This window comes from Nicotiana tabacum, chromosome 2, assembly GCF_000715075.1.
Source record: "Nicotiana tabacum cultivar K326 chromosome 2, ASM71507v2, whole genome shotgun sequence".
NCBI lineage: Eukaryota > Viridiplantae > Streptophyta > Magnoliopsida > Solanales > Solanaceae > Nicotiana > Nicotiana tabacum.
The window spans coordinates 80,787,068-80,810,019 of NC_134081.1; the positions used below are offsets into that span (position 1 = coordinate 80,787,068).

Genomic DNA, 22,952 nt, shown 5'->3' on the forward strand with positions numbered 1-22,952 from the left:
ATATAATATAATATAATATAATACATTATAAAACATGGTTAAGCACCATCCAAACAAGGTGTAAGTTAATATAGAGATTGATGCATCATTTTTGGCACAAGATACCTTTCTCGAGAATGACACAAATGCATCGAATTTCTGCAGTCAAATCTCGCCCTTGACAAAGGGGATTTGCTCATCTTAATTTGGTACAATAACCTGTCTCTTTACACTTTTTTTCAGAATTCCAATTGCCGCTCTTTTTTTAGGTAAATTTCGAATCATTAGCTTATTTTTAAACTTCTAATCGAAATCCTTATCGTTGTATTCTGCTTTATAGATTTCATGTTATCTCATTGAGCTTCAATCCAGAATACTGTACTCACTCAGCTTAGAATTTAGATCTATTTGTTCTATTGACTTCCCAAAGTTTCAATCTTTCCCCTTGTAGAACTTTTGGGTCTTATTAACCGTGTCTAGTTGATTCATAGATTGAATACTTCAATTTTAATGTCTCTTTACCTTCTTTAGAATTTGTTATTTGTGAAGCTGGCCTAGATATCACAGCCCTAAAAAATAGGGAGAATGACACAAATAGGATCATTTGGTGCCACCGTTAGAATTTTGATTCCGGTAAGAAAAGTCTTGGGAAAATAATCTCCAGTCATAATTTTGAAGCACGCTGGTGAGAAATTCTTAGGAAAGTCTTATGGTGATTCGTCAGAATATTGCCATAATTTGCAAGTTACGATGATTGTCACAAAATTCTTACGTTTGCCATATTTTTGTGCAATTAGCCACAAAATTATGACCGATCACCAGAATTTTTCGCGTTGTGGCTGAAAATTCTAGTACTTCAAAATTCTAACACGGGATTATTTTCCCTTAACTTTCCCTAACAAGGTCAAAATATAAAGCGTGGTTAAAAAAAAAAGTCCATCTAGAGTCATTCCCACTAAAAAATGGTTTGTCAGGAGAAAATATGTAGCTTAGATAATTAGGCTTATGTTTTTTGGCTTCTATTTTTATTTTAATGATAATGCTGTGTTGAGGCTAGCTTGTGCGCAACTCAACTACTGCTTCTATTGTACTATAGTTATCTGTTTTCTCTCTGTGATATTGGGTTTGAATTTGATTAGGTAACATGTTGGATGTTTCATCTCTTAGACATATCTAGGCTCTACTTATGAGACAATTCCATTTCCAATCTAAGCATCAGTATAACTAGTTAATCGTGTACAGTTTTCTCGTAGCTGTATACCCCTTAACAAACAATCTGTTATGACTCCCTTTGACTTTTGATCTTGTTATAACCTGACAGCGTATTTATTTACCGGAAAATGCAGGCAGTGAGCTTTATGTTTTGTTATTTTGCAGTTTCTTAAGTTATCTTGCTTTTCTTGGGATGACTTTTAGTTATTAATTCTAGCTTCCTTGTTTATGATAATGATCTTTCTGTTTTTACATGTTTGTTCCTGATAAATTTAGGATATTGGAATTTGTCTAGAGAAAATATATTCTCTCATTCTGCTCGTAGCTCTTTTGCTATGCTTTTCCTTAATCGTCTTTACTCTTGAATTTAGATACAGAAATCATCTCAACCAGGATGTTATAAAGAGATTGACAGGCTTTTTATGAGCTTATCCTGTCGCAGTTGGGTATATCCAAGTATCGTCTAGAGCAATCTCAGAATATCCGGAAAGAGTTATGGTTCAGACATTAGAGTCCATGAGGGGTGGTGGAGGTTCTATTAAAGTGGGAACAACTGGTACGATCAGTGCCCTCATGTCAAGAGAATTAGATTCAAAAACATCTGCTTCTCCAACATCTATATCACATAGTTATAGGTCTCCTTCTGTTTGTTCATTCTCTGCTGGTGATGCTACCAGTCCTAAAAGAATGAAGCCAAGAACATCAATTGATGAGGCTAGCAGCAGTTGGGTGTCTGAAGATAATAAAAATAGCCCTGAGATAGTCAAGAAGGCAAAGCACTATAATTGTAAAACTCCTCAAAGGCCAATACTAGAAGCAGACAATTCTTCAGTAGATGGAACTCCTATTAGGCAGAAAACGGACAGAAAGAGACCGACCTTGGTGGAAATTGTGGACATAAAATGTGGTAGTGCGGAAAAAACATGGGCAACCCCTGTGAAGAGTCGCCTGAAGAAGCTTGGTTTCTCAAAGCTTTCTGAGAACCCAGCTTAGGTATGCAGCCTTTAGATCCCTATAAGTGAATCCAGAAATTGCTATTGGGCAATTACATTCCGCAACTTCTACCGCAGAAAACATGCTGGTTATGAGCTTATTGCTCCCTTTCTTTTTCTTTTTGGGTTTTGTGGCCAATGAACCAAGCTTTTGTCTGGCGTAACGGCTAGCTGGAAGCACGTCTGCAGGTTGCCAAGGCTTACTAGAGATATCTGATATCATGACAGCCTATTTCCAGCATACTGAAGTACTCGATTTCTTGCAAGATGAGGGATCCGATTGTGCCTTTGCTCCACATTTCAGCTGGGCAATTTTTTGTTGCTATCTTTTGAGCAACAGGGAAGCCTAAGCCATTACATTTATTCTAGATCTTAGCTTGGTAGGAGGCAAGGTGATGGCCCTGAGCCTGAGGTTGAAGAGAGGTCAGTAGGGGCTCGGATCATGTTCTGATTCTTGTATTGCAATTTTGGTTGTGCCATATTCATAGTTCTTTCATGTAACTTCTTTACTGTATGTTCTCCATCTAATGAAGTGTAAACTAGGGTGATGGGAGATTGGGTGGCACTGGCAATCACTCTATTCATGTGTTTGTAGTACAAAAACAATAAAGATGCTTAACTCTCGTGCCAGCTTCTAACTACTTGTGCATTCAGTTAAGCTCATTTCAACCAAGAATTGGTGATAATATTTTGGTTTTATTCCCTTAATCTCCCCCACCCCCCACGCACCCCCACCCCTTTGGATAAAAAACTGTATTTTGCTGTTGAGCTGAACATATTTCAGCTTTGGCCCAGGAATCAAAGCTGCCAAATGTTTCTTAGTTAACGTCGGCTGTTACTTCTTTGATATTGGTGAAATTGGTCCACTCTAATTGTACAATCTTCAAAGAAATTTGATTTTGGATTGATATTTGGTGGTTTCTTGTTTCTATTAAGGTGATCATTTGAACTATTAATGAAGTCTTCACTAGAATCTCCTTTAAGCCGTTACTAGAACGAAACTACATCCAGTGGAATCGTATTGAATATTTGATGGTACATTTTGTACCATGCTAAAAAAATTGATCTTTGTTTACCAACCATACATTGTCTAACCAAAATCCAATTCTCTCTCAATATGTTCCTTAAAAATCTGATTCGGGTAGATTCTGAACACGGAAAATCTTTCATTGGCAGGTGATTGTGTTTTTCACGTATTCCGTTACTCATGTTAGTATTCTCACTTTTGATATCTCCAGGTCTTGTCACCTTTGTACTATGAGCTGAACCTCTTCAATAACCAACATCCGACTCTTGTTCCTCAATGTATTTTCATGTTGAATATAAAAATAACAAGGAGTTAAGGCTCTAGGCTTCTTGCTTTCCATCTTTTGTTATTGAACAGAAAGATAAAAGGAATCTGGCTTTATTAAGTTCAAATTATCTTGAGATTTAACAAGTAACCAATCATATACTGCGATAGTCGAGTAAGGTTCTATATTGACGAACTAGAATGCAAGAGGAAAATTTCAAACAAAATATAAAGTCAACTACGTGACCTTCCCTGTAGTTCGATTGAACTATACGAATCCTCTGTCCTCCAACAAGCATTCAACTCATTTGACAATAATACAAATCTCTCGCTCCAAATGTGTGAGTACTCTTCCATTACATCCCACCATTCCCTCCCAAAAGAATAAAAAGAAGTGCACATAGAGGAAAAATAAATGAACAAAATAAATTTATCACCCGAGGAAAAAAATTTCTCTCAAGAATTTATTGTTTTATATTAATGGACTAAACAAAAGAAGAAATGAAAAATGAAAAAGGGACAAAAGATGTTGGTTAGGATTATAGCAAGCTCACAAAGTTTGCTAAATATCAGACCCAGGTTTCGATCCTGGGACCTGTGGGTTATGGGCCCACCACGCTTCCGCTGCGCCACTCTGATTATTGATACCTAAATTGCTTCATTTCCATAATAATAGCTAATGATGTTGTCTATTATATTTGTTATTATATTATAGGTAGTAAATAATATGCTTTATTTTGCCTTTGGCATTTTCTTTTCATCTATCAATTACATGTCCCTAACTGTAAAAATCAGACAACTCCAAAGTTTAAATAACAAAAAGTCTCCCACCCGGAGAATATCAAAAGGAAAACACTTTTTCTATGTGGTACACTTAGGCCCCGTTTGTCCATTAACTTTTTTTTCTTTTTAAAAAATATATTTGTCCATCAAATTTTATTTGAAATTTCGAAAATAGTGCTTCACAAACAAAAAAAAGGTTAGAATTTTGTCTTCCCCTCTCATAAAACTACAATATTTTTTCAAGTGAAATGCATGTCAAAGCATAATTTTAAATACTATTTTTTAACTTAACTCCAAATACTACTTTTTTTCAAAAATTATAATTTTTATGTTCAAACGCCTACTTAATTCTTAAGCATTAGTATTTTGCAGTAACTAGTTGCAGAACTGTGAACGCTTCCTCCTAAATAACTTTCAGATTGGACAGGAAATATTTATTGTCTCAAATCTTTTATTATAATCATCTTTCAATATGTATGAAATTTCGGAACATGACTAGTAAAATTAATTAATAGTCGTAACGTTGAATTACTATGGTGATAATAATTTAGTCTAGCTCATAAACTTTCCATAACATTATTACTAGCAGGTTAAAAACTTCAAATCAATTTGCCAAAAGGGGACAAATGAAAAATCCTAAAGATTAGACAAAATGAAAATCAAAAGAAGGACCATTTGTGTAAAAACATTACCTTATATATCCTGTAAAAAAAATGCAGGGTTCACCCTAATTTAATAGGGCTCTAAGCTCTTATTTATCCGTCTATCATTCCATTGCTTCAGAAAAAGAAAAATGAAAACGAATACAAAATAAGTAAAATAAGGGAGATATTTATACTAATTGTCTTGTGAAAATCTACAGTGAACCCTTGGAGAGAAAGAGTAAGAAAGATTGCAGGTCTTGCATTCAAAACACTGGAAAAAGAAGCAATTCTTGAATAGGGGTTTGAAGAGAAGAGGATAAAGATAGTTCCTTTGGCAGCAAAGTTGCAGGCGGTGAAAGAATTCCATATAAAGGGATAAGATTTAAACAGCTTTGAGGTGAAGTCTGCTGATTCCCTTTTCCTCTTTCTTAGTATTTCTTGTTTAATTATTCTTAAATGTTTTCTGGTATTGAATGAGGAAGCCTTGTTGATAAGGGAAGAGGAAATAGCTCAAAATCTTCATTATCACTCTCATTTTGTTATAGTTAGTAATTACTCAGAACTAGGTCTTTTGGTGTTTTGTTTCTTTCTAGCAGTTTGTGTTCTGTTTTTATGCTGTTAAGGTAGACTCTATCTGCTAATTGCTTTTTGACTTAAACCAGTCCGGTCCACAAGGCATCCTGCATTCACGGGTATGACGTAGACATCCTAGCTAAATGCTAATTGCTTTTTGACTTGATAAGAACAAAGGTGACATTTTTATTCTTATTCTATGTGAAACTTTGGATCTCAATAGAACGTTATTGATACATATGATTTATATAGCCGACCCGAGTAGTTTAGGGCTGAGGGTAGTTGAATGATTGGTTGATTATATTTGTCAACTTCTCTGCAGCAATACGCCTATGGTATACCAATGTCTACAATAGCAAAATTCATTTCACTTGCCCAGAAACAAAGCTCAAGGTTTTGCTTTTATAATGTGTTTATGAAAAGTGGGATGCAAATTTAGTCTTTTGAGCTTACTGTCTTAATCGGATTATGAAGGTTGACTTTAAAGGATGTGTTTGTAAATTTTGTTGCTAATAAGCTCCTCCCTAAAATTGTGTATCCGTTAGATATCGATGTTTTCACTTTCTTTATTTGATGAAGTCAAATTTCTAGATATCTGTCTTTCATGTAAAATGGTAGTTTCATCACTTAATAGGTTTTATTTGGCAAGCTTTACAGCTTGTGTTTTCTAGCCTGAAATTGATTACAGAATCTATGTATTATGAACTCTTTGTTGATGAGAACTAATTGAAAGTGAGACGCGGAATCTTGTGTTGTGCATGTCTTGCTTCTTATGGACTCGCTATCGTCTTGCTTTATCAGTTTTCTTTATCTAGTTTGTCAATTAAAAGAAGATAAGCAAATGCATGATTTAGAGATATGACTTCATAAGTAGTTTTATAATTCTTCTTTGGTGGATACATTTGCAGAACTCATCTGCCTTAAGTATCTGCTGCTTACTGACCTTCATTTGGCATTGACACTCAGAACGGGACAATGGCTGTTTGTGGTTCAAGAACTTCTCATATTGGTCATTTTGTTGGTAATATCACTGCTAGGCGCTTGCAATGTGGTTTGTCAATGAACTGCACTGTTTCTTACAACAAACGAGGCTTTGAGAAAGTTAGAAAAATCAACATGAGTTTGAGAAATAAAGGACATCCCAACAATATGCTTTTCCAGTACTTCACGACTCATGTTACAAAGAGGTGGGCCAATCCCAAATCATACATAGAAATTGGATCAGAAGGTTTACACAACTTATCCCCTACGTGTTTCTCTTCTGGAACTGCTTCTGCTCCTGGTGTGTCTTCGGATAATGCTAAGGGCGAGGAGCAAGTTGCTAATACTGCTGCTGATTCTTCTGAAGCAAAGATCCCCTTGAAGCTAAATTCAGGATCTTTTTACCTGCCTCATCCTGCTAAAGCAAAGACTGGTGGAGAGGATGCTCATTTTATGTGTACCCTTACACAAGCTATCGGTGTAGCTGATGGTGTTGGTGGATGGGCTGATCTTGGTATTGATGCTGGGCTGTATGCCCGCGAGTTAATGTCTAACTCTTTAGCTGCAATTCAGGAGGAACCAAAAGGCTCCATAGACTTAATCAGGGCACTGGATAAAGCTTATGTGAGAACAAAAGCAAAAGGTTCTTCTACTGCTTGTATTGTTGCACTCACCGATGAGGGTCTTTATGCAGTTAATTTAGGAGATAGCGGATTTATGTTGGTTAGACATGGATATGCCACGTTTAAATCCCCTGCACAACAACATGGTTTTAATTTTCCTTATCAACTAGATTGCAATAATGCTGGCGATTCACCTAGTTCTGCCATGGTGTTTAAAATTGCCGTTGCACCTGGAGATGTCCTAATTGCTGGTACAGATGGGCTTTTTGATAACTTGTATGACGAAGATATCAAAGTAGTTGTACTTCAGTCTGTGGAAGCTGGCTTAGGGCCTCAAATGACTGCTCAGAGGATAGCAGAACTGGCACAACAAAGAGCAATGGATACTAATAAGTCGTCGCCTTTCTCTGATGGAGCCCAGGAGGCTGGATTTGAGTACCATGGTGGGAAGCTGGACGACATAACTGTAGTTGTTTCTTACATAACGAATAATGAAAATTCATAACATGCTGGAATTTGAAGCAGGATCAACAGCTGGTGGAGAGTCGGACATTATAGTACCGGAAATCAGAGGCATCAGTTAGAATATTTGCGTTTTGATTTGTTTGGGGAAGAAAAGAATGAGAGCTATAAAGCTGCATCTTGGGAATAGCTTAACCTCAGTTTCACCCAAGTGTTTTACTTTTTGAAATTCAAACAGCATCTTGGAATCATTAGAATTTATTTGAATGATTTTCTTCTGTATAATTTACTTAGCAGAGGCTTTACTTGGTAAAAGGTTGGTGTTGACATTAAATTACTATCTACTTGCAGACAATTATGCTCTCTGAAAGATCGAAAGAGTTATCCGCACATCTACTAAGATACTATTCTCTCAAGTCTAAAGACTAAGTACAACAAGTGCATGGAGTTATACAAACGGATAAATTATTAGTAGCTAATAAGCACTAGGGGTGGGCGTTCGGTACGGTATTTGAAAATTACGGTTCGATATTTGGTATATTAATTGTGCGTACCAAATACCGTAATTCTGTATCTTCTTGTATGGTTATCGTACAAAGTCTTTGTAAACTAAATAGTGATGAACTGCTGAACTTTAATTCATTAGAAAATTTCTAATCATCATACTATATTATAAGTGTGAAGATTTTTAGGTGAAATTATTTTATTAAAATATCCTTCAAGGACCAAAATATCCTCTATAAAAATGTTCCTCCCTATAAAAATGTTCATCCCGAAGAACTCATATAGTACACTAATCATAGAAACATAGTTACGTTTCTAAATTTGATGCAGTTTCAACACCATACTCACCAGTATTGCTATGAGATTAAAAGCATTATAATTGTAAAAATGTTATTTGCACTCCATGCATGTGATTCTGTCACTTGGAATACTGTAGCAGTTGTGCTACATATTATTGTTGTTATTTGGTTCTATTTTAATTTACTATTTAATTCTTGATTATATGTGTACTTGTTTTTTAATTTAAAAAGGGATATAAAGTAAACTACTCAATTTAATTTACTTGCATTATATATTTATAGAGCCAGATCTTTTTCATCTGCGATTTATCTTTCATAAACTCCACATCTCTTCATGTATTTTAATTTAAAAATAAAATAAAATTGTATTAAGAAAAATAATTATCGGTCTCTTAATTTTTATTCTTTTATAGTTTATGTATGGTTGTTTATCAAACCTAACTAAAAGAAGTAATTTTTGATTTCCTTATTCATGTTATGTTTAAAATATTTATACTGATTGATATGGTATACATGTGCAACGCATGTGAGCAGAAACTAGTAACATGATAAATGAGCATAGCAACAACAGAATGTGAGCAATTCCTTCTAATAATTTCTAATAGAAATCACTGCATGAGCATAGCAACAAAATGTGTCCTTTGCTTCTAATAAACTTATAATAAAAATCACATCATTATCTATTTTCTCGAGCACTTAGTAATTAAATTTTGCATCACAATTAGGCATAGGGGACCTTCCAGTGTGCTGCTGAAAGCAATCAGCTAAATTTCAAGAAAGCCTAAACTATCATTAGGTTGGGGTGTTGGGCTTAGTCTTAGTGGGCTATTAGCTAGGGGTAAGAACTAATAAGTTGAAAATTTGGGCTGGAAATTGATAATTTGGGCTGGGTAGTGAAGGAAGGTGCACTTATATAATTCGGTATTTCAGTATACCGAAATATCGAAACCTTCATACCGAGGACCTTACTGAAATACCGAAGAACCGAAATTCATATACCGAAATACCGAATAAACCGATACTAAAATACCGAACTAATTCAATCCGGTTCGGAATTCGATTTTTCAGATTTTATGCACTTGTAAACTGTTAATAGTAAGTTGTCCAGGAAATCAGGATTATGATATTTTTATAAAAGAAAGAACAAAAACAATGTTTGGATTGGAAATGGAATTCATATTTAGCTCCCTAAGATGCTATGAATTATACATATTATATGACTTTTGAATTTGACACTAGTGTTTTAAAACGTCACAGCAAAAATAAGAATTTCCTACTGCTCTCGTACTGAAAAAGTATTGACGGACTAGTAACTAATGACACAGCTAATTATTAAGAGTTGTACCAAAAAATTTAACTCGTTCCAGAAAGGACATGATTGAGAACCAACTCTTAAAATTCAAAAACCAATTTGGATGACTTGTTCAAATGCAGGGAAAGCTTTAACATAAATATGTACACAAAGGTACCCGCGACAAAGTTTAGAGGAAGAAAAAAAAGGGAAAACAAAACTTAGGTGAAGTTTAGAATAGACTGCTCTTCATATTTCCAGCAGTAAGTAAACTGAAAAATGGATCTTCTTTATCTACACTAGGATTATCACCCTTTTCAATTCCATAAATGTCAAACTCCAATTCACTCTTTGTTGACACAGCTGGTCTTTTAACTGAAACAAATGCAACATTATTCTTTGATCCAGGTTTAGCTTTCGCCGGATTCTTGTTGGGTGATGAACTTGGGAGCGCTCCAGCTTTAGTAGCATTAAAATTATTGCCAGAAGGTCCTGCAATAGCTGAATCAACTTGAGCTCGAAATTCATCATTACTCTCTTGGATAGGATCCTGCAAAGAATTTGCTTTATCTTTGTCCATTACAGCTTGACCATCCTCAGCCAAATCTATAGGATTCTCCAACGAATTTGCTTTGTCTTTGTCGATTACAGCTTGACCATCCTCAGCCAAATCATTAGAGGTTATCTTTCCAGGTTCCTCATCTACACAAGATCCCAGAAAAAGTTATGCACAAAATTATAGAGGAAAAAAACTGAAAATCAGCAACAAACAAAGAGCCACGTCGCAGTTACCGAAAACATTCTAATTAACAAAATGCACAGAACTAATTAACAGAATCAATGGGTGTTTCTTATCATTTTGTTATTAACAGCGTTCCTTTTATTTTCCTTTTTCTTCCTTAGCAGAAAAAGATCATATACTGAAGATAGCAATAAGTATTCAAAGCAAGAGCATAAATCACCCTCTTTATCAACTTATCTACAATAATATGTTGCTGAAGACATCAGGTGGGCCTTTCTCGCATAGTATAAAGAGAGAACCAGGAAAAGTCATGTGAAGGAAAAAAACTCCCCCGATGAATCTATCTATAGCTTCAAGGAGTAAGAAGCACTAGAAAGACATGCAACAGACAAGTCTTCCATGAACACAAAGGAAAATAATAAACAATCCCTGATAAGAGTAAGACAGAATTACTGTCAAACTGAATGATAAAACAGACAAACAGCAAAACACTGGATAATACTCTCTTAAATGCAACCATCATGTGCAACCTTGAATTTACTTCTAGCTCAAACTGATTGAATATGTTCGATAAAGAAAACAAGACACTTATAAGAACTCTTGGTCTGTGGTTACCTCCTAGGAAAATCTCAATGCTTTCGTACTGAATTTTAGATGCTTCTACAGAAACATCTTCTCCGACCTCCTTTTCCTGGCTTCCAGCATGTTTCTCAGTTTGTCTCTCAACTAACACATACTTATCAGATTTCCAAAGACATTCGAGGAAAACCACCTGCTGCTTTGGTGGAAAGTATTCTCTAAAAACCTGCAATGGCACAAAATATTGAACATTTGCTTTCTTGATTTTCATCTAAGGGTTGTTATTAATGACTATCAAAGTTCACTTTGTGATGGGACCAACGTGTATATTTTATCACAACAATCAGCACAAAAACAGTCATCTAGTATCTTGTTCCACTATTTACTCTGAGAAACATCTTACTGTTCGCCAACACACACGAAGCACACAGACATGTCGAGGGTACATGGTTGTTGTTTCTTTTTTTTTTTTTTTGGGGAGGGGGGCTAGTAACACTTGGAGTGATTCTAAGCAATTGGCATTAAACAAAACATGGTTTCCTGGTAAAGTATCATGCTGTGTGCAGTTTAATACACGAGACGGTAATTGGAAACACTTTGACTTATTGATTAACAAAATCGGAGTAGCTTTGAAGTATGTGCAGTCTATGCCATAAATATTGAGATAGACGCCTCTTTGAGGCCTCCAGAAGATCTGAAAAAAAAGTATTGCAATACATCATGCACAATGTAACAAGTAATTCATATAAGAAAAAGCATGGCTCCTGATCAGAAACCAGCAGATATCTGTGGCTTGGAAGTTGGACCTTTGCCCACGATATTTTGTCCTTGATAAAGCAGATCCAAAGCTGTATATCATTTTTCTTATCTCAACAATGTACCTGTGAGTAGTATGACTCTCTTGACTTTTCTAACCATTTCTTGACCTTAACCGAACTAATTAAATCAATCAAAAAAGTAAGTTAAAACAAAAGGGAATAAAAAAAGGAAAATAATTTCTTGCATTGCACCAACAAAACATAGAGACAAGTTGCAAATTCAACAACCTCAAATCCATCTTGAGTCAATTTTATGGCTTGTTCCCTCTGAGATAAAGAGGAGACATTGTTGAATACACAAACAACATCAAGAAGCATCTGCAATGAATAAACCAAATTTGATTAGAATTTCTTGTTCAATCATTGGACATCCTCAACAAATTTGCTCGACATAAGATTTTCACTTCCTTAAATATTGCATGTTCCTAAAAGAGCAAAAAAGCTCACGTTATTTACATAACTCCCATCCCCTAGACTCTTGAATTAGATCAGTTACTCCAATTAAATAAGTTCCAGAAATTACCATTCACTGCTTACATTTTTTTTTGATGACCGAGAAATCCGTCTGGGGCCGATCCTTTGGACCAATCGCAGCCTTCGAAACTCGGTGGATAATGGGCCCGCCCCTCTACCCTTCTCCACTTAAATACCAGGCTTTGCTTTGCATGGTGTGGGGGCTTGAACCTGTGACCTAAGACACAAATCCACCACCCTTTGCCACTTGAGCTAGGCCCTGGGGGCAAGACCTCTAGGATTTTTGGCGCAACAAGTTTGATAATTTAATTTCTTGAAAGAACACAATCGATGTGCAGAATCTTTACTATTATAAGTACAACAACAACTAGGCCTTCATAGACAAGTTGGGTCTGCAACCTTAACTATTATCAGTACGATGAAGAAATGAGCATTTAAAATGATTTAAAATGTTTTTTTGTTAGTGAGTGCATTTACCACTTCACATTTCATAAAATGATAAAAAAATCCTGAGAATACTTACTTGCTGAACTAGAACTCTTATTCGGGCAAGCAAAGCCAATATTGTCAACGAAAATCCCATAAAAAATGATCGTGCAAGAAGTGTGGATATCTCCCTGTCTACTGTTAAGGGTAAAAAACAATCGCATGCGGCAAACATTTCACGTTGGAATTTGCAAAGAGGCACATTGACCAAGTGTTTACTTTAAATGAAGATCAATCAGCACAAGGTGAAAAACAAATTCAACATACAAATGAGACGAAAACAGAACATATGAAATTATGAAGATATGGACAAAAAGAAAGAAAGGAGGTACAAAGAATATCCAACTACACTAATTTAGCAAACCAGTAATTTTAAAGCAAATCAGCTATACAAAAGCCAAAAAGTCTAGTAGTTTGAAGAACAGAAATGGTTTGCTACGTATATAAATAAGTAAGCACTCACAATGATTTCAGACAAAACCTCCTTACTCCAATCACCTCCACACACCCCGAGAGCTATGGAAAAAAATGAACAACTTAAGCTCTTTCTATTAATTAAAGATGTAACAAATCTAAAAGAAACCACCAATGGCCTTTGATGGCCATGACCATCAATTGGCATAAGTAAATCTTGTCCCACAATCAACATATCAAATGAAGTATTAGTATGCAGAAAAGAAGCAAGAAGGATACGTAGCGGCCCTTAACATTGGCTCAACCATCTGCGAGAAAAGAATAAGTAAATTAGGAACTTCTACTGAATAAAATGATAACTTAAAGCTTTCCTTGTTGTAATATGATTCTTATTAAACATGGAGCCCTCAATGTTAAGACATTTGATTAGAGATAGAGAAATGAAGAGAGAGAGAGAGAGAGAGAGAGAGAGAGAGAGAGAGAGAGAGAGAGAGAGAGAGAGAGAGAAATCATCATTCCAGTAGTTATATGGAACAACAACAATTACGCCTCAATCCCAAACTATTTATCAGCTATATGTATCCTCACTTCTTCATGTTGTTCCATTTAGACCCATATCCAATATTCAATACTTAAGGTTCTCCAAATAGAAGTTCTCTACACTTTCCTACTGGTAAATGTCGAAAACTGGGGCTGAAGCAGTTGTTAATGACAGTAAATTCTAGCAACCAATCTTCACGGTAGGCTGAGTATGGAAGTCCAATACCATGAGTTGCCTTACAGACTTGGATGAAAGGTTTTAAAAGGAGAACAACAAGAAGTGAGAAAGAAAACAATGATACCTGCGTCAACAGGTGTGCAACCCCTAAAAGTCGCTCCAGAAAATTGTGTTTGCCACCATCAGTTCTTCTCCTCTTTAGGCTGAGACCCATGAAAAAGTGAGGATGAAAAGTTCAATTTATCTGAATCATCATAGGTTAGAGCACGGGCGGAGAGAATTTGCAAGTATAATTCAATGGAAGAGCAAGACATAAATAATTACAATTCTATTGTTACTTGTAAGAATATTATCGCTGAAAATAGTCGCAATTGTTACATGTAAGAATATTTCCCTCCAATCTGTCGGTTAACTAGAAAGATGGGCGTAACTTGCAAAATGATTGTTATCACATAAACAGCCACTTTTTCCATGACAAATCCTATAAAAATGACTTAATTTTGTGCAGTGCACCTTCTGTGGAGATACTTCAAACAGCAGATTGATGGTAGCATATATAATTTAACAAATGGTGGAGATCAAGAAACACTCAACCATTTTAATCAGCAAATACTTGCACTTGCAAGCAATACAAAGAGATGGATGATTATTGATAAACCATCATATAAGTAGGGAACAAAATTTCAGTTTCAAGCGTCCGTGTATGTCAGTTCAAATTTTTCACTCAAAAAGTGGTTAAACATCAATATAGGAGCAGAAAAATGCAAGGGTACGATAAATGCTCACTCTGAAATCAAAGTTTACTCATGTCAGATGTGAAAAGTGGTATACATTTATGAATTAATCAAATTCCAAACCTGGCGTATGATCACTAGAAGAACTATAACAATCAAAATCTAAAAGCCAAAAATAGGTACTTTAAAGGAGTCATGAGTACCTTTCCAAAAGCTGCACTTTTTGCTTGGGTCTTTTCCCATAAAGAATTTGAAAAGAGGCACTCAAAACCTCCTCCAAATTAGCTGCTTGGAGGAGCCTCAAATCTCGTCTCACCTAATAACATCAAAACAAGCATATCAAGTAAGAAGTGCACATTGGAAGAAAAAGAAAACCCTGCAACCACCCTATGTGTATATGAATAAACTTTGGAACAACCTTTAAGAGGTACTGGAAATAGGAGCATCTTCAATGCTAGTTCTTTGTTTTAAAAACAAAGCAAATCCCATTAATCCCACATGCATATATGAATAAAAATTGGTTAAAATACAACCTTTAAGAGGTACTGGAAGTATGAGCATCTTCTATGCTGGTTCTTGTTTTTGTGAACGAGTCGATCAAGAATGGCAAACTCTGTCTGGAGCTGACCCACAAAAGCTTTTAGCCTCTGCTCAACTATTTCCATCTCTGAGCCCATAATTTCAGCTGTGACGGGGTAAAAGTATAAGACATTACAAATCCGAAAACTGTGTCGCAATTACATGCTTTTATTCTCTTCTTTGCTAAATACAACATTGACCCTATTTCATATTGTCGTAAACCCATTAGCATTTAGGGGTGGGCATCAGTCAGTTCAATTGATCTTTGAAAATTTTGGTTAGGTTTGGCAGTTTTCGGTTTTGTAAAATCACAAACGTAAACCTTTTTGTCAGTTTTCAGTTTGCACACTTTCATCTAGGCTTAATCTGGCCAAAAAGGGGGCCTCCAAACCTTTTTGCTTTTCAATTTTTACCTTTTTGCTTTTTGCTTTTTACATCTTTCTTCTAGATTTCATGGTGTTACTATTGTTCTTATGATTATTGTGGTGATACTAATATTGTCTCCCTTTGCTTTGCATCCTTCTTCTGGATTTCATGGTGTTTCTATTTATCCTATGATTGTTGTTGTGATGCTAATAGTCTCCTTTTGTCTTTTTGTTTTTTTGAGCCGAGGGTCTTTCGAAAACAACCTCTCTACTCCTTCGGGGTAGGGGTAAGGTTTGCGTACTCACTACCCTCCCCAGACCCCATTAGTGGGATTTTACTGGGTTGTTGTTGTTGTTGTTGTAATTTTTACCTTTGGCACAAACAAGTTGGCTTAGTTTCTGTAAGGGTGGAAGGGGCCTAATGACCAATCTTAACCAACACTTAAAAAATTGAAGCACTACATCAACTGCACTTCAAATTGCAATACATACACATTGCACTTCAATTATGGCAACACTATTCACAATTTCATCTGCTTCAATTAGTAAAGAAAATTAATGAAGTTTTTTACATGAACTCAAAAAGCGGAAAGGCGAAAGCATGAATATCAAAGAGGCAACACAATATTGGACATAAAACATTAGTCCACAATGAAGCTGCAGACAAGAAAAATACAACATAAAAATAATCCCTAGAAATTTTTTTTTTGGCCATATCTTCAATAAGTTAGAGCAGAATACAAAAACAAGGTAAACAGATCTTGGTAACAGAATTACGAAGCTGGCTGATACGTATAACTTTAGTACAATAATTTCAATAATATAGTCACATAGAAGAGGTAAGAGGAAAGTTAAGTACCTCTGGACGAGGACGGTGACCAGCGGCAACAGCAACGGCGAGGGGGACTAGTGTGCTTTGAGCGCAGGGCAGTTGCAAATTTTCAATCGACTAAAGAGAGAGGAGCCAAAAACCGTTAGTATTTTGGGTTGAAGTCGTCTAACTGGACTAAGTTATTGGGATTGGGTTGTGAGTGTGGGCTGATCTGTGATCGCCAAGGAAATGGGATGTGCAACCTATACCCAATTTTTAAAAAATTATGTAACTTATACCCAATTTCTAATAAGTAATTAATATTTGGACAAAAATACCCCTAAATTATAAAACTCTAAATGATTTAAAGGAAAAACGAACGAACTAACCCAGATGCATAAATTGTAGTTAACTCTACAATGTAAAACTAAACTCTACAACAAATCCAATTTACATATTTAAAATGCCAATCTCTCTAATAATAAAATAATAGAAAACCCCAAAGTTCAAAAAGTGGAACCTCATAGCACCCAGAACCTAAATCTCATTGTATTGATGACAACGAGAGTACTCACTGAACAATGGTGAAGCGGAAGTAGGTTGACGGTGTAGAAACAAGGAAGAATGAGTTAAAAAAAGACTTTTGTAAGAATTTAGGTCGCATGGTTTGGTTAACAAAAGAAGGGTAATTAAAGGGGTCGGAGTCAGATTAAAATTAGAAAAAGTTGTGGGTAAATATTAAAATTTTTAAAAATTTAAAAGACTGTAACGATTCGACATGTCGTTTTGATAATTGATGTCTCGTTCGGGACTTAAGGTCTCGAACAGCCTCGTATTATGTGTTATGACTTGCGTGTGCGGTCGAGTCCATGTTTCGGACCCCTATCTCTCTTCATTTCTCTATGTCTAATCAAATGTCTTAAACATTGAGGGGTCCATGTTTAATAAGAATCATATTACAACAAGGAAAGCTTTAAGTTATCATTTTATTCGGTAGAAGTTCCTAAGTTACTTATTCTTTTCTTGCAGATGGTTGAGCCAATGTTAAGGGCCGCTACGTATCCTTCTTGCTTCTTTTTTGCATACTAATACTTCATTTGATATGTTGATTGTGGGACAAGATTTACTTATGCCAATTGATGGCCATGGCCAGTGTAGTTGGATATTCTTTCTTTTTGTCCATATCTTCATAATTTCGTATGTCCTGTTTTCATCTGATTTGTATGTTGAATTTGTTTTTCACCTTGTGCTGATTGATCTTCATTTAAAGTAAACACTTAGTCAATGTGCCTTTTTGCAAATTCCAATGTGAAATGTTTGCCACATGCGATTGTTTTTTACCCTTAACAGTAGACGGAGATATCCACACTTCTTGCACGATCATTTTTATGGGATTTTCGTTGACAATATTGGCTTTGCTTGCCGGAATAAGAGTTCTAGTTCAGTAAGTAAGTATTCTCAGGATATTTTTATCATTTTATGAAATGTGAAGTGGTAAATGCACTCATTAACAAAAAAACCCTTTTAATCATTTTAAATGCTCATTTATTCATCGTACTAATAATAGTAAAGGTTGCAGACTCAACTTGTCTGTGAAGGCCTAGTTTCTGCACATCGATTGTGTTCTTTCAAATTTTCAGTTTGTTGAAGTTCTAGTTTCCAGTAGAATACAGTGGAGTCATGGTAATTTCTGGAACTTATTTAACTGGAGTAACTGATCTAATTCAAGAGTCTAGGGGAATGGGAGTTATGTAAATAACGTGAGCTTTTTTGCTCTTTTAGGAACATGCAATATTTAAGGAAGTGAAAATCTTATGTCGAGCAAATTTGTTGAGGATGTCCAATGATTGAACAAGAAATTCTAATCAAATTTGGTTTATTCATTGCAGATGCTTCTTGATGTTGTTTGTGTATTCAACAATGTCTCCTCTTTATCTCAGAGGGAACAAGCCATAAAATTGACTCAAGATGGATTTGAGGTTGTTAAATTTGCAACTTGTCTCTATGTTTTTCTGGTGCAATGCAAGAAATTCTCTTCCTTCTTTTACTCCCTTTTGTTTTAACTTGCTTTTTTGATTGGTTTAATTAGTTCGGTTAAGGTCAAGAAATGGTTAGAAAAGTCAAGAGAGTCATACTACTCGCACGTACATTGTTGAGATAAGAAAAATGATATACAACTTTGGATCTGCTTTATCAAGGACAAAATATCGTGGGCAAAGGTCCAACTTCCTAGCCACAGATATCTGATCAGGAGCCATGCTTTTTCTTATATGAATTACTTGTTACATTGTGCATGATGTATTGCAATACTTTTTTTTCAGATCTTCTGGAGGCCTCAAAGAGGCGTCTATCTCAATATTTATGGCATAGACTGCACATACTTCAAATCTACTCCGATTGTTTTAATCAATAAGTCAAAGTGTTTCCAATTACCGTCTCGTGTATTAAACTGCACACAGCATGATACTTTACCAGGAAACCATGTTTTGTTCAATGCCAACTAAGGGTGACATGTGGGCCCGGGCCGGTCCTAAGTGAGCTTTGTGGGATTGGTTCTAAGTAGGCCAGTCCTAAGCGGTTCCGGGCTTCGCGGACTTCTTGTTGGAATCGGCCCGGGACCACGAACTAACGATACTTTCTATTTTTTAATTTTTTTTTTATAGAAGTTAGAGAAAAAAAATTGTAATAAAAATATCTAAGGCAATTCCTTGTAAATTATATTATAGAATTGTCACCTAAATTTTTTAATTCAAATTTATTCACAAAAATATTGTAAAGAGAATTGTGACTCCAGATCCGGGTGGTAGTAATTAATATAGTTTTATGATATTCCGTACTTATTATATTTTATTTTAGTTAATTATTGTTATTTACTGAATGGAAATAAGAAATTGGTTTAATGATTCTCTAACGTTGGCTTGCCTGACAAGTGAAATGTTAGGCGCCATCACGATCCCGTCGGTGGGAAATTTCGGGTTGTGACAGTTGGTATCATAGCACTAGGTTGCCTAGGTCTCACGATTCACGAGCAAGATTAGTAAAGTCTGGAGGATCGGTACGGAGACGGCTGTGCTTATCTTCCAGAGGCTATGAAGTTTAGAAACAAGTTTCACTTATATTCTTCTCTGTCGTACGATTTTGCTTTCTCAATACTTATTGAACCCTTCTACTCTTATTCTCTCGTAGATGGAGAGAACACGTACCGCTTCCTCAGCTGAGCAGCAGCCAGAGCCTCTAGTGGCAGCTCCTACGCGGGGCAGAGGCCGAGGCAGGGGCAGGGCGCAGCCTAGAGCCCGAGCAGCAGCCCCAGCAGTGGAGCCTCAGATAGAGCTTGACGAGGAGGTTCCAGCCCAGACTGTTCCTGCCGGACCTGCCCGGGTTCCGGAAGGGTTCATTGCTACCCAGTACTTCAGGACGCTTTGATCCGTTTGGTGGGCCTTATGGAGAGTGTGGCCCAGACTGGCGCATTTCCAATGGTACCAGCAGTCTCTTAGGCTAGAGGAGGAGCACAGACTCCCACCACTCCCGCTTTGGAGCAGATAGCTCCCCAGTATCAGGCTCCAGCAACTTAGCCAGTCGGATTAGTTCAGTCGGTTATTGCGGCACAGGTCGGAGATAGGTCAGCTATGTCTTCTGAGGCTTTATGGAGATTGGACAGGTTTACCAAGCTCTTTCCTGTTCACTTCAGTGGTGCTCCTTCAGAGGACCCCCAGGAGTATCTTGACAGCTGTCACGAGGTTCTACGAAACGTGGGTATAGTGGAGACCAATGGGGTCGATTTTACTGCATTTCAGATGAGCGGTTCCGCCAAGAAATGGTAGAGAGATTACTTATTGACCAGACCAGCTAGGTCGCATGCGCTTACTTGGGACCAGTTCTCTCAGCTCTTCACAGAGAAGTTTCTGCCGATCACATTGAGAGAGGAGCGTCGCCGTCAGTTTGAGCGTCTCCAGCAGGCTAGTAAAATTGTTACTCAGTATGAGACCTGTTTTGTGGATTTGGCCCGTCATGCCATTCTTCTGCTTCCCACCGAGAGAGAGAGGGTGAGGAGGTTTATTGATGGACTTACTTAGCCTATCAGATTGCAGATGGCTAAGGAGACTGGGAGTGAGATTTCTTTTCAGGCGGCTGCTAATGTCGCCAGACGAGTCGAAATGGTTCTTACTCAGGGAGGTCAGGGGTCTGACAAGAGGCCTTGTCATTCCGGTAAGTTCAGCGATGCCTCATCTAGAGGCAGGAGTACTTTTGGTAGAGGCCATCCTCCCAGGCCGTTTCATTCAGCGCTTCAGGCATCCCACGGTGCCTCAAGTGGCCGTGGCCCTCAGATGCATTATTCCGACCAGCTAGCCTACGGTGCACCACCATCTCCTATTAGTGCACCTCCACTCTAGAGTTATCAGGGTGGTTATTCAGGTCGACAGTGTCAGTTTCAGGGTCGACAGTCACAGCAGACGAGGTTATGTTATACTTGTGGTGATCCAAGGCACATTGCTAGATTCTTCCCTCGGGCAACGGGCAGCTCACAGCAGCAGAGTTCTCGTGCCATGGTTCCGGCACCAGTTGCTGCATCACTTGCTCAGCCAACCAGAGGCAGGGGTTAGGCAGCCAAAGATAGAGGCCAGACTGTTAGAAGTGGAGGTTAGGTCGTTAGAGGCCGTCCCAGGGACGTAGTTCAGGGTGGTGGGGCCCAGCACCGGTGTTATGCTTTCCCAGATAGGCATGACGTTGTTATCACATGTATTGTTTCAGTTTGCAGTAGAGATGCTTCGGTTCTATTTGATCCGGGATCTACTTACTCATATTTGTCATCATATTTTGCTTCCTTTTTGGTTGTTCCCCGTGATTCTTTGAGTGCTCATGTGTATGTGTCCACACCAGTGGGAGATGCTATTGTTGTAGATCATGTTTATCGTTCGTGTGTGGTCACCATTGGGAGTCTTGAGACTCGTGTAGATCTTCTACTTCTTGACATGGTTGATTTTGATGTCATACTGGGTATCGATTGGTTGTCACCTTATCATGCTATATTAGATTGCCACGCCAAGATGGTGACATTAGCCTTGCATGGGTTGCCTCGATTAGAGTGGAGAGGAAATTTTGGTCATTCTACCACCAGGGTTATCTCTTATGTGAAGGCTCGGCATATGGTCGAGAAGGGGTGTCTAGCTTATTTGGCTTATAGCCGCGATTCTAGTGCGGAGGTTCCTCCCATGGATTCGGTGCTGGTTGTTCGTGAGTTTCCGGAGGTGTTTCCTGCATACCTGCCGGGGATGCCACCCGACAGGGATATTGATTTCTGCCTTGATTTGGCTCCGGGCACTCAGCCTATTTCCATTCCGTCATATCGCATGGCCCCGCCAGAGTTGAAAGAATTGAAGGAGCAGTTGCAAGATTTGCTTGATAAGGGCTTCATTAGACCTAGTGTCTCGTCCTAGGGTGCACTCGTGTTGTTTGTGAAGAAGAAAGATGGATCGATAAGGATGTGTACAGATTATCGGCTACTGAACAAAGTCACCATCAAGAACAAATATCCATTGCCGAGGATTGATGATTTATTTGATCAACTTCAGGGTGCCAAGGTGTTTTCAAAGATTGATTTGTGATCTGACTACCATCAGTTGAGGATTAGGGCATCCGATGTTCCTAAGACAACTTTTTGGACTCGGTATGGGCATTATGAGTTTCTGGTGATGTCATTTGGGTTGACAAATGCCCCAACAGCATTCATGGATTTGATGAACCGGGTGTCCAAACCCTACTTGGATTCCTTTATGGTTGTGTTTATTGATGATATCTAGCATGAGCAGCACCTTCGGATCGTTCTTCAGACTCTGAAAGACAACCAATTATATGCTAAGTTCTCAAAATGCGAGTTTTGGTTGAGTTCAGTTGCTTTCTTGGGTCACGTTGTATCAGCAGGGGTATTCAGGAGGATCCTAAGAAGATTGAGGCAATTTAGAACTGGCCCAGACCTACATCAGCTACAGAGATCCGTAGTTTCCTGGGTTTGGCGGGCTATTACCGTCGATTTGTGGAGGGGTTTTCATCCATAGCAACCCCGTTGACCAGATTGACCCAGAAGGGTGCCCCGTTCAGGTGGTCAGACGAGTGTGAAGCGAGCTTTCAGAAGGTCAAGACCGTTTTGACCACGGCACTGGTATTGGTGTTACCCACAAGTTTAGGATCTTATACAGTATATTGTGACGCATCTCGTATTGGTCTGGGTGCGGTATTAATGCAGGGTGGCAAGGTTAATGCATATGCTTCACGATAGCTGAAGGTTCACGAGAAGAATAACCTTGTTCATGATCTAGAGCTGGCAGCCATTGTTCACGCGCTGAAGATTTGGAGACACTACCTTTACGGCGTACCATGTGAGGTACTCACTGATCATCGGAGCTTGAAGTATTTGTTCAAGCATAAGGAACTCAATTTGAGGCAGAGGAGGTGGCTGGAGCTATTGAAAGACTATGATATCACCATATTGTATCATCTTGGGAAGCCAATGTGGTGGCCGATGCTTTGAATGGAAAGTCGATCAGTATGGGTAGCCTTGCATATATTCCAGTTGGTGAGAGACCGCTTGCAGTGGATGTTC

The 22,952-nt window shown here is 37.6% G+C and overlaps 3 protein-coding genes across 7 annotated transcripts; 2 read left to right on the forward strand and 1 right to left on the reverse strand.

Moving 5' to 3' along the window:
• Nucleotides 1–58: 58 nt before the first annotated feature.
• Nucleotides 59–2,806, forward strand: LOC107829843 (uncharacterized). 4 transcript variants are annotated; one of them, XM_016657306.2, is made up of 2 exons: nt 59–188; nt 1,563–2,806. In XM_016657306.2, exon 2 carries the CDS (start codon nt 1,687–1,689, stop codon nt 2,182–2,184), a length of 498 nt encoding a protein of 165 aa, XP_016512792.2. In that variant the 5' UTR covers nt 59–188; nt 1,563–1,686; the 3' UTR covers nt 2,185–2,806. The 4 variants fall into 4 exon arrangements, with proteins under 4 accessions (XP_016512792.2, XP_016512795.2, XP_016512791.2 ...); XM_016657309.2 differs by having other exon boundaries at nt 70–188; nt 1,569–2,806; XM_016657305.2 differs by having other exon boundaries at nt 73–248.
• A 2,212-nt stretch (nt 2,807–5,018) lies between these two features.
• On the forward strand, nt 5,019–7,875 carry LOC107829842 (putative protein phosphatase 2C 55). 2 transcript variants are annotated; one of them, XM_016657304.2, is made up of 2 exons: nt 5,019–5,298; nt 6,441–7,875. In XM_016657304.2, exon 2 carries the CDS (start codon nt 6,450–6,452, stop codon nt 7,581–7,583), a length of 1,134 nt encoding a protein of 377 aa, XP_016512790.1. In that variant the 5' UTR covers nt 5,019–5,298; nt 6,441–6,449; the 3' UTR covers nt 7,584–7,875. The 2 variants fall into 2 exon arrangements, with proteins under 2 accessions (XP_016512790.1, XP_016512789.1); XM_016657303.2 differs by having other exon boundaries at nt 5,092–5,298; nt 6,383–7,875.
• Nucleotides 7,876–9,721: 1,846 nt separating this feature from the next.
• On the reverse strand, nt 9,722–16,542 carry LOC107829840 (uncharacterized). Its single transcript, XM_016657302.2, has 9 exons — nt 16,403–16,542; nt 15,133–15,284; nt 14,803–14,915; nt 13,990–14,068; nt 13,427–13,455; nt 12,771–12,864; nt 12,002–12,091; nt 10,992–11,181; nt 9,722–10,336 (listed from the first exon to the last, which is right to left on the reverse strand). Exons 2-9 carry the CDS (start codon nt 15,274–15,276, stop codon nt 9,867–9,869), a joined length of 1,209 nt encoding a protein of 402 aa, XP_016512788.1. The 5' UTR covers nt 15,277–15,284; nt 16,403–16,542; the 3' UTR covers nt 9,722–9,866.
• Between the last annotated feature and the right edge of the window lie 6,410 nt (nt 16,543–22,952).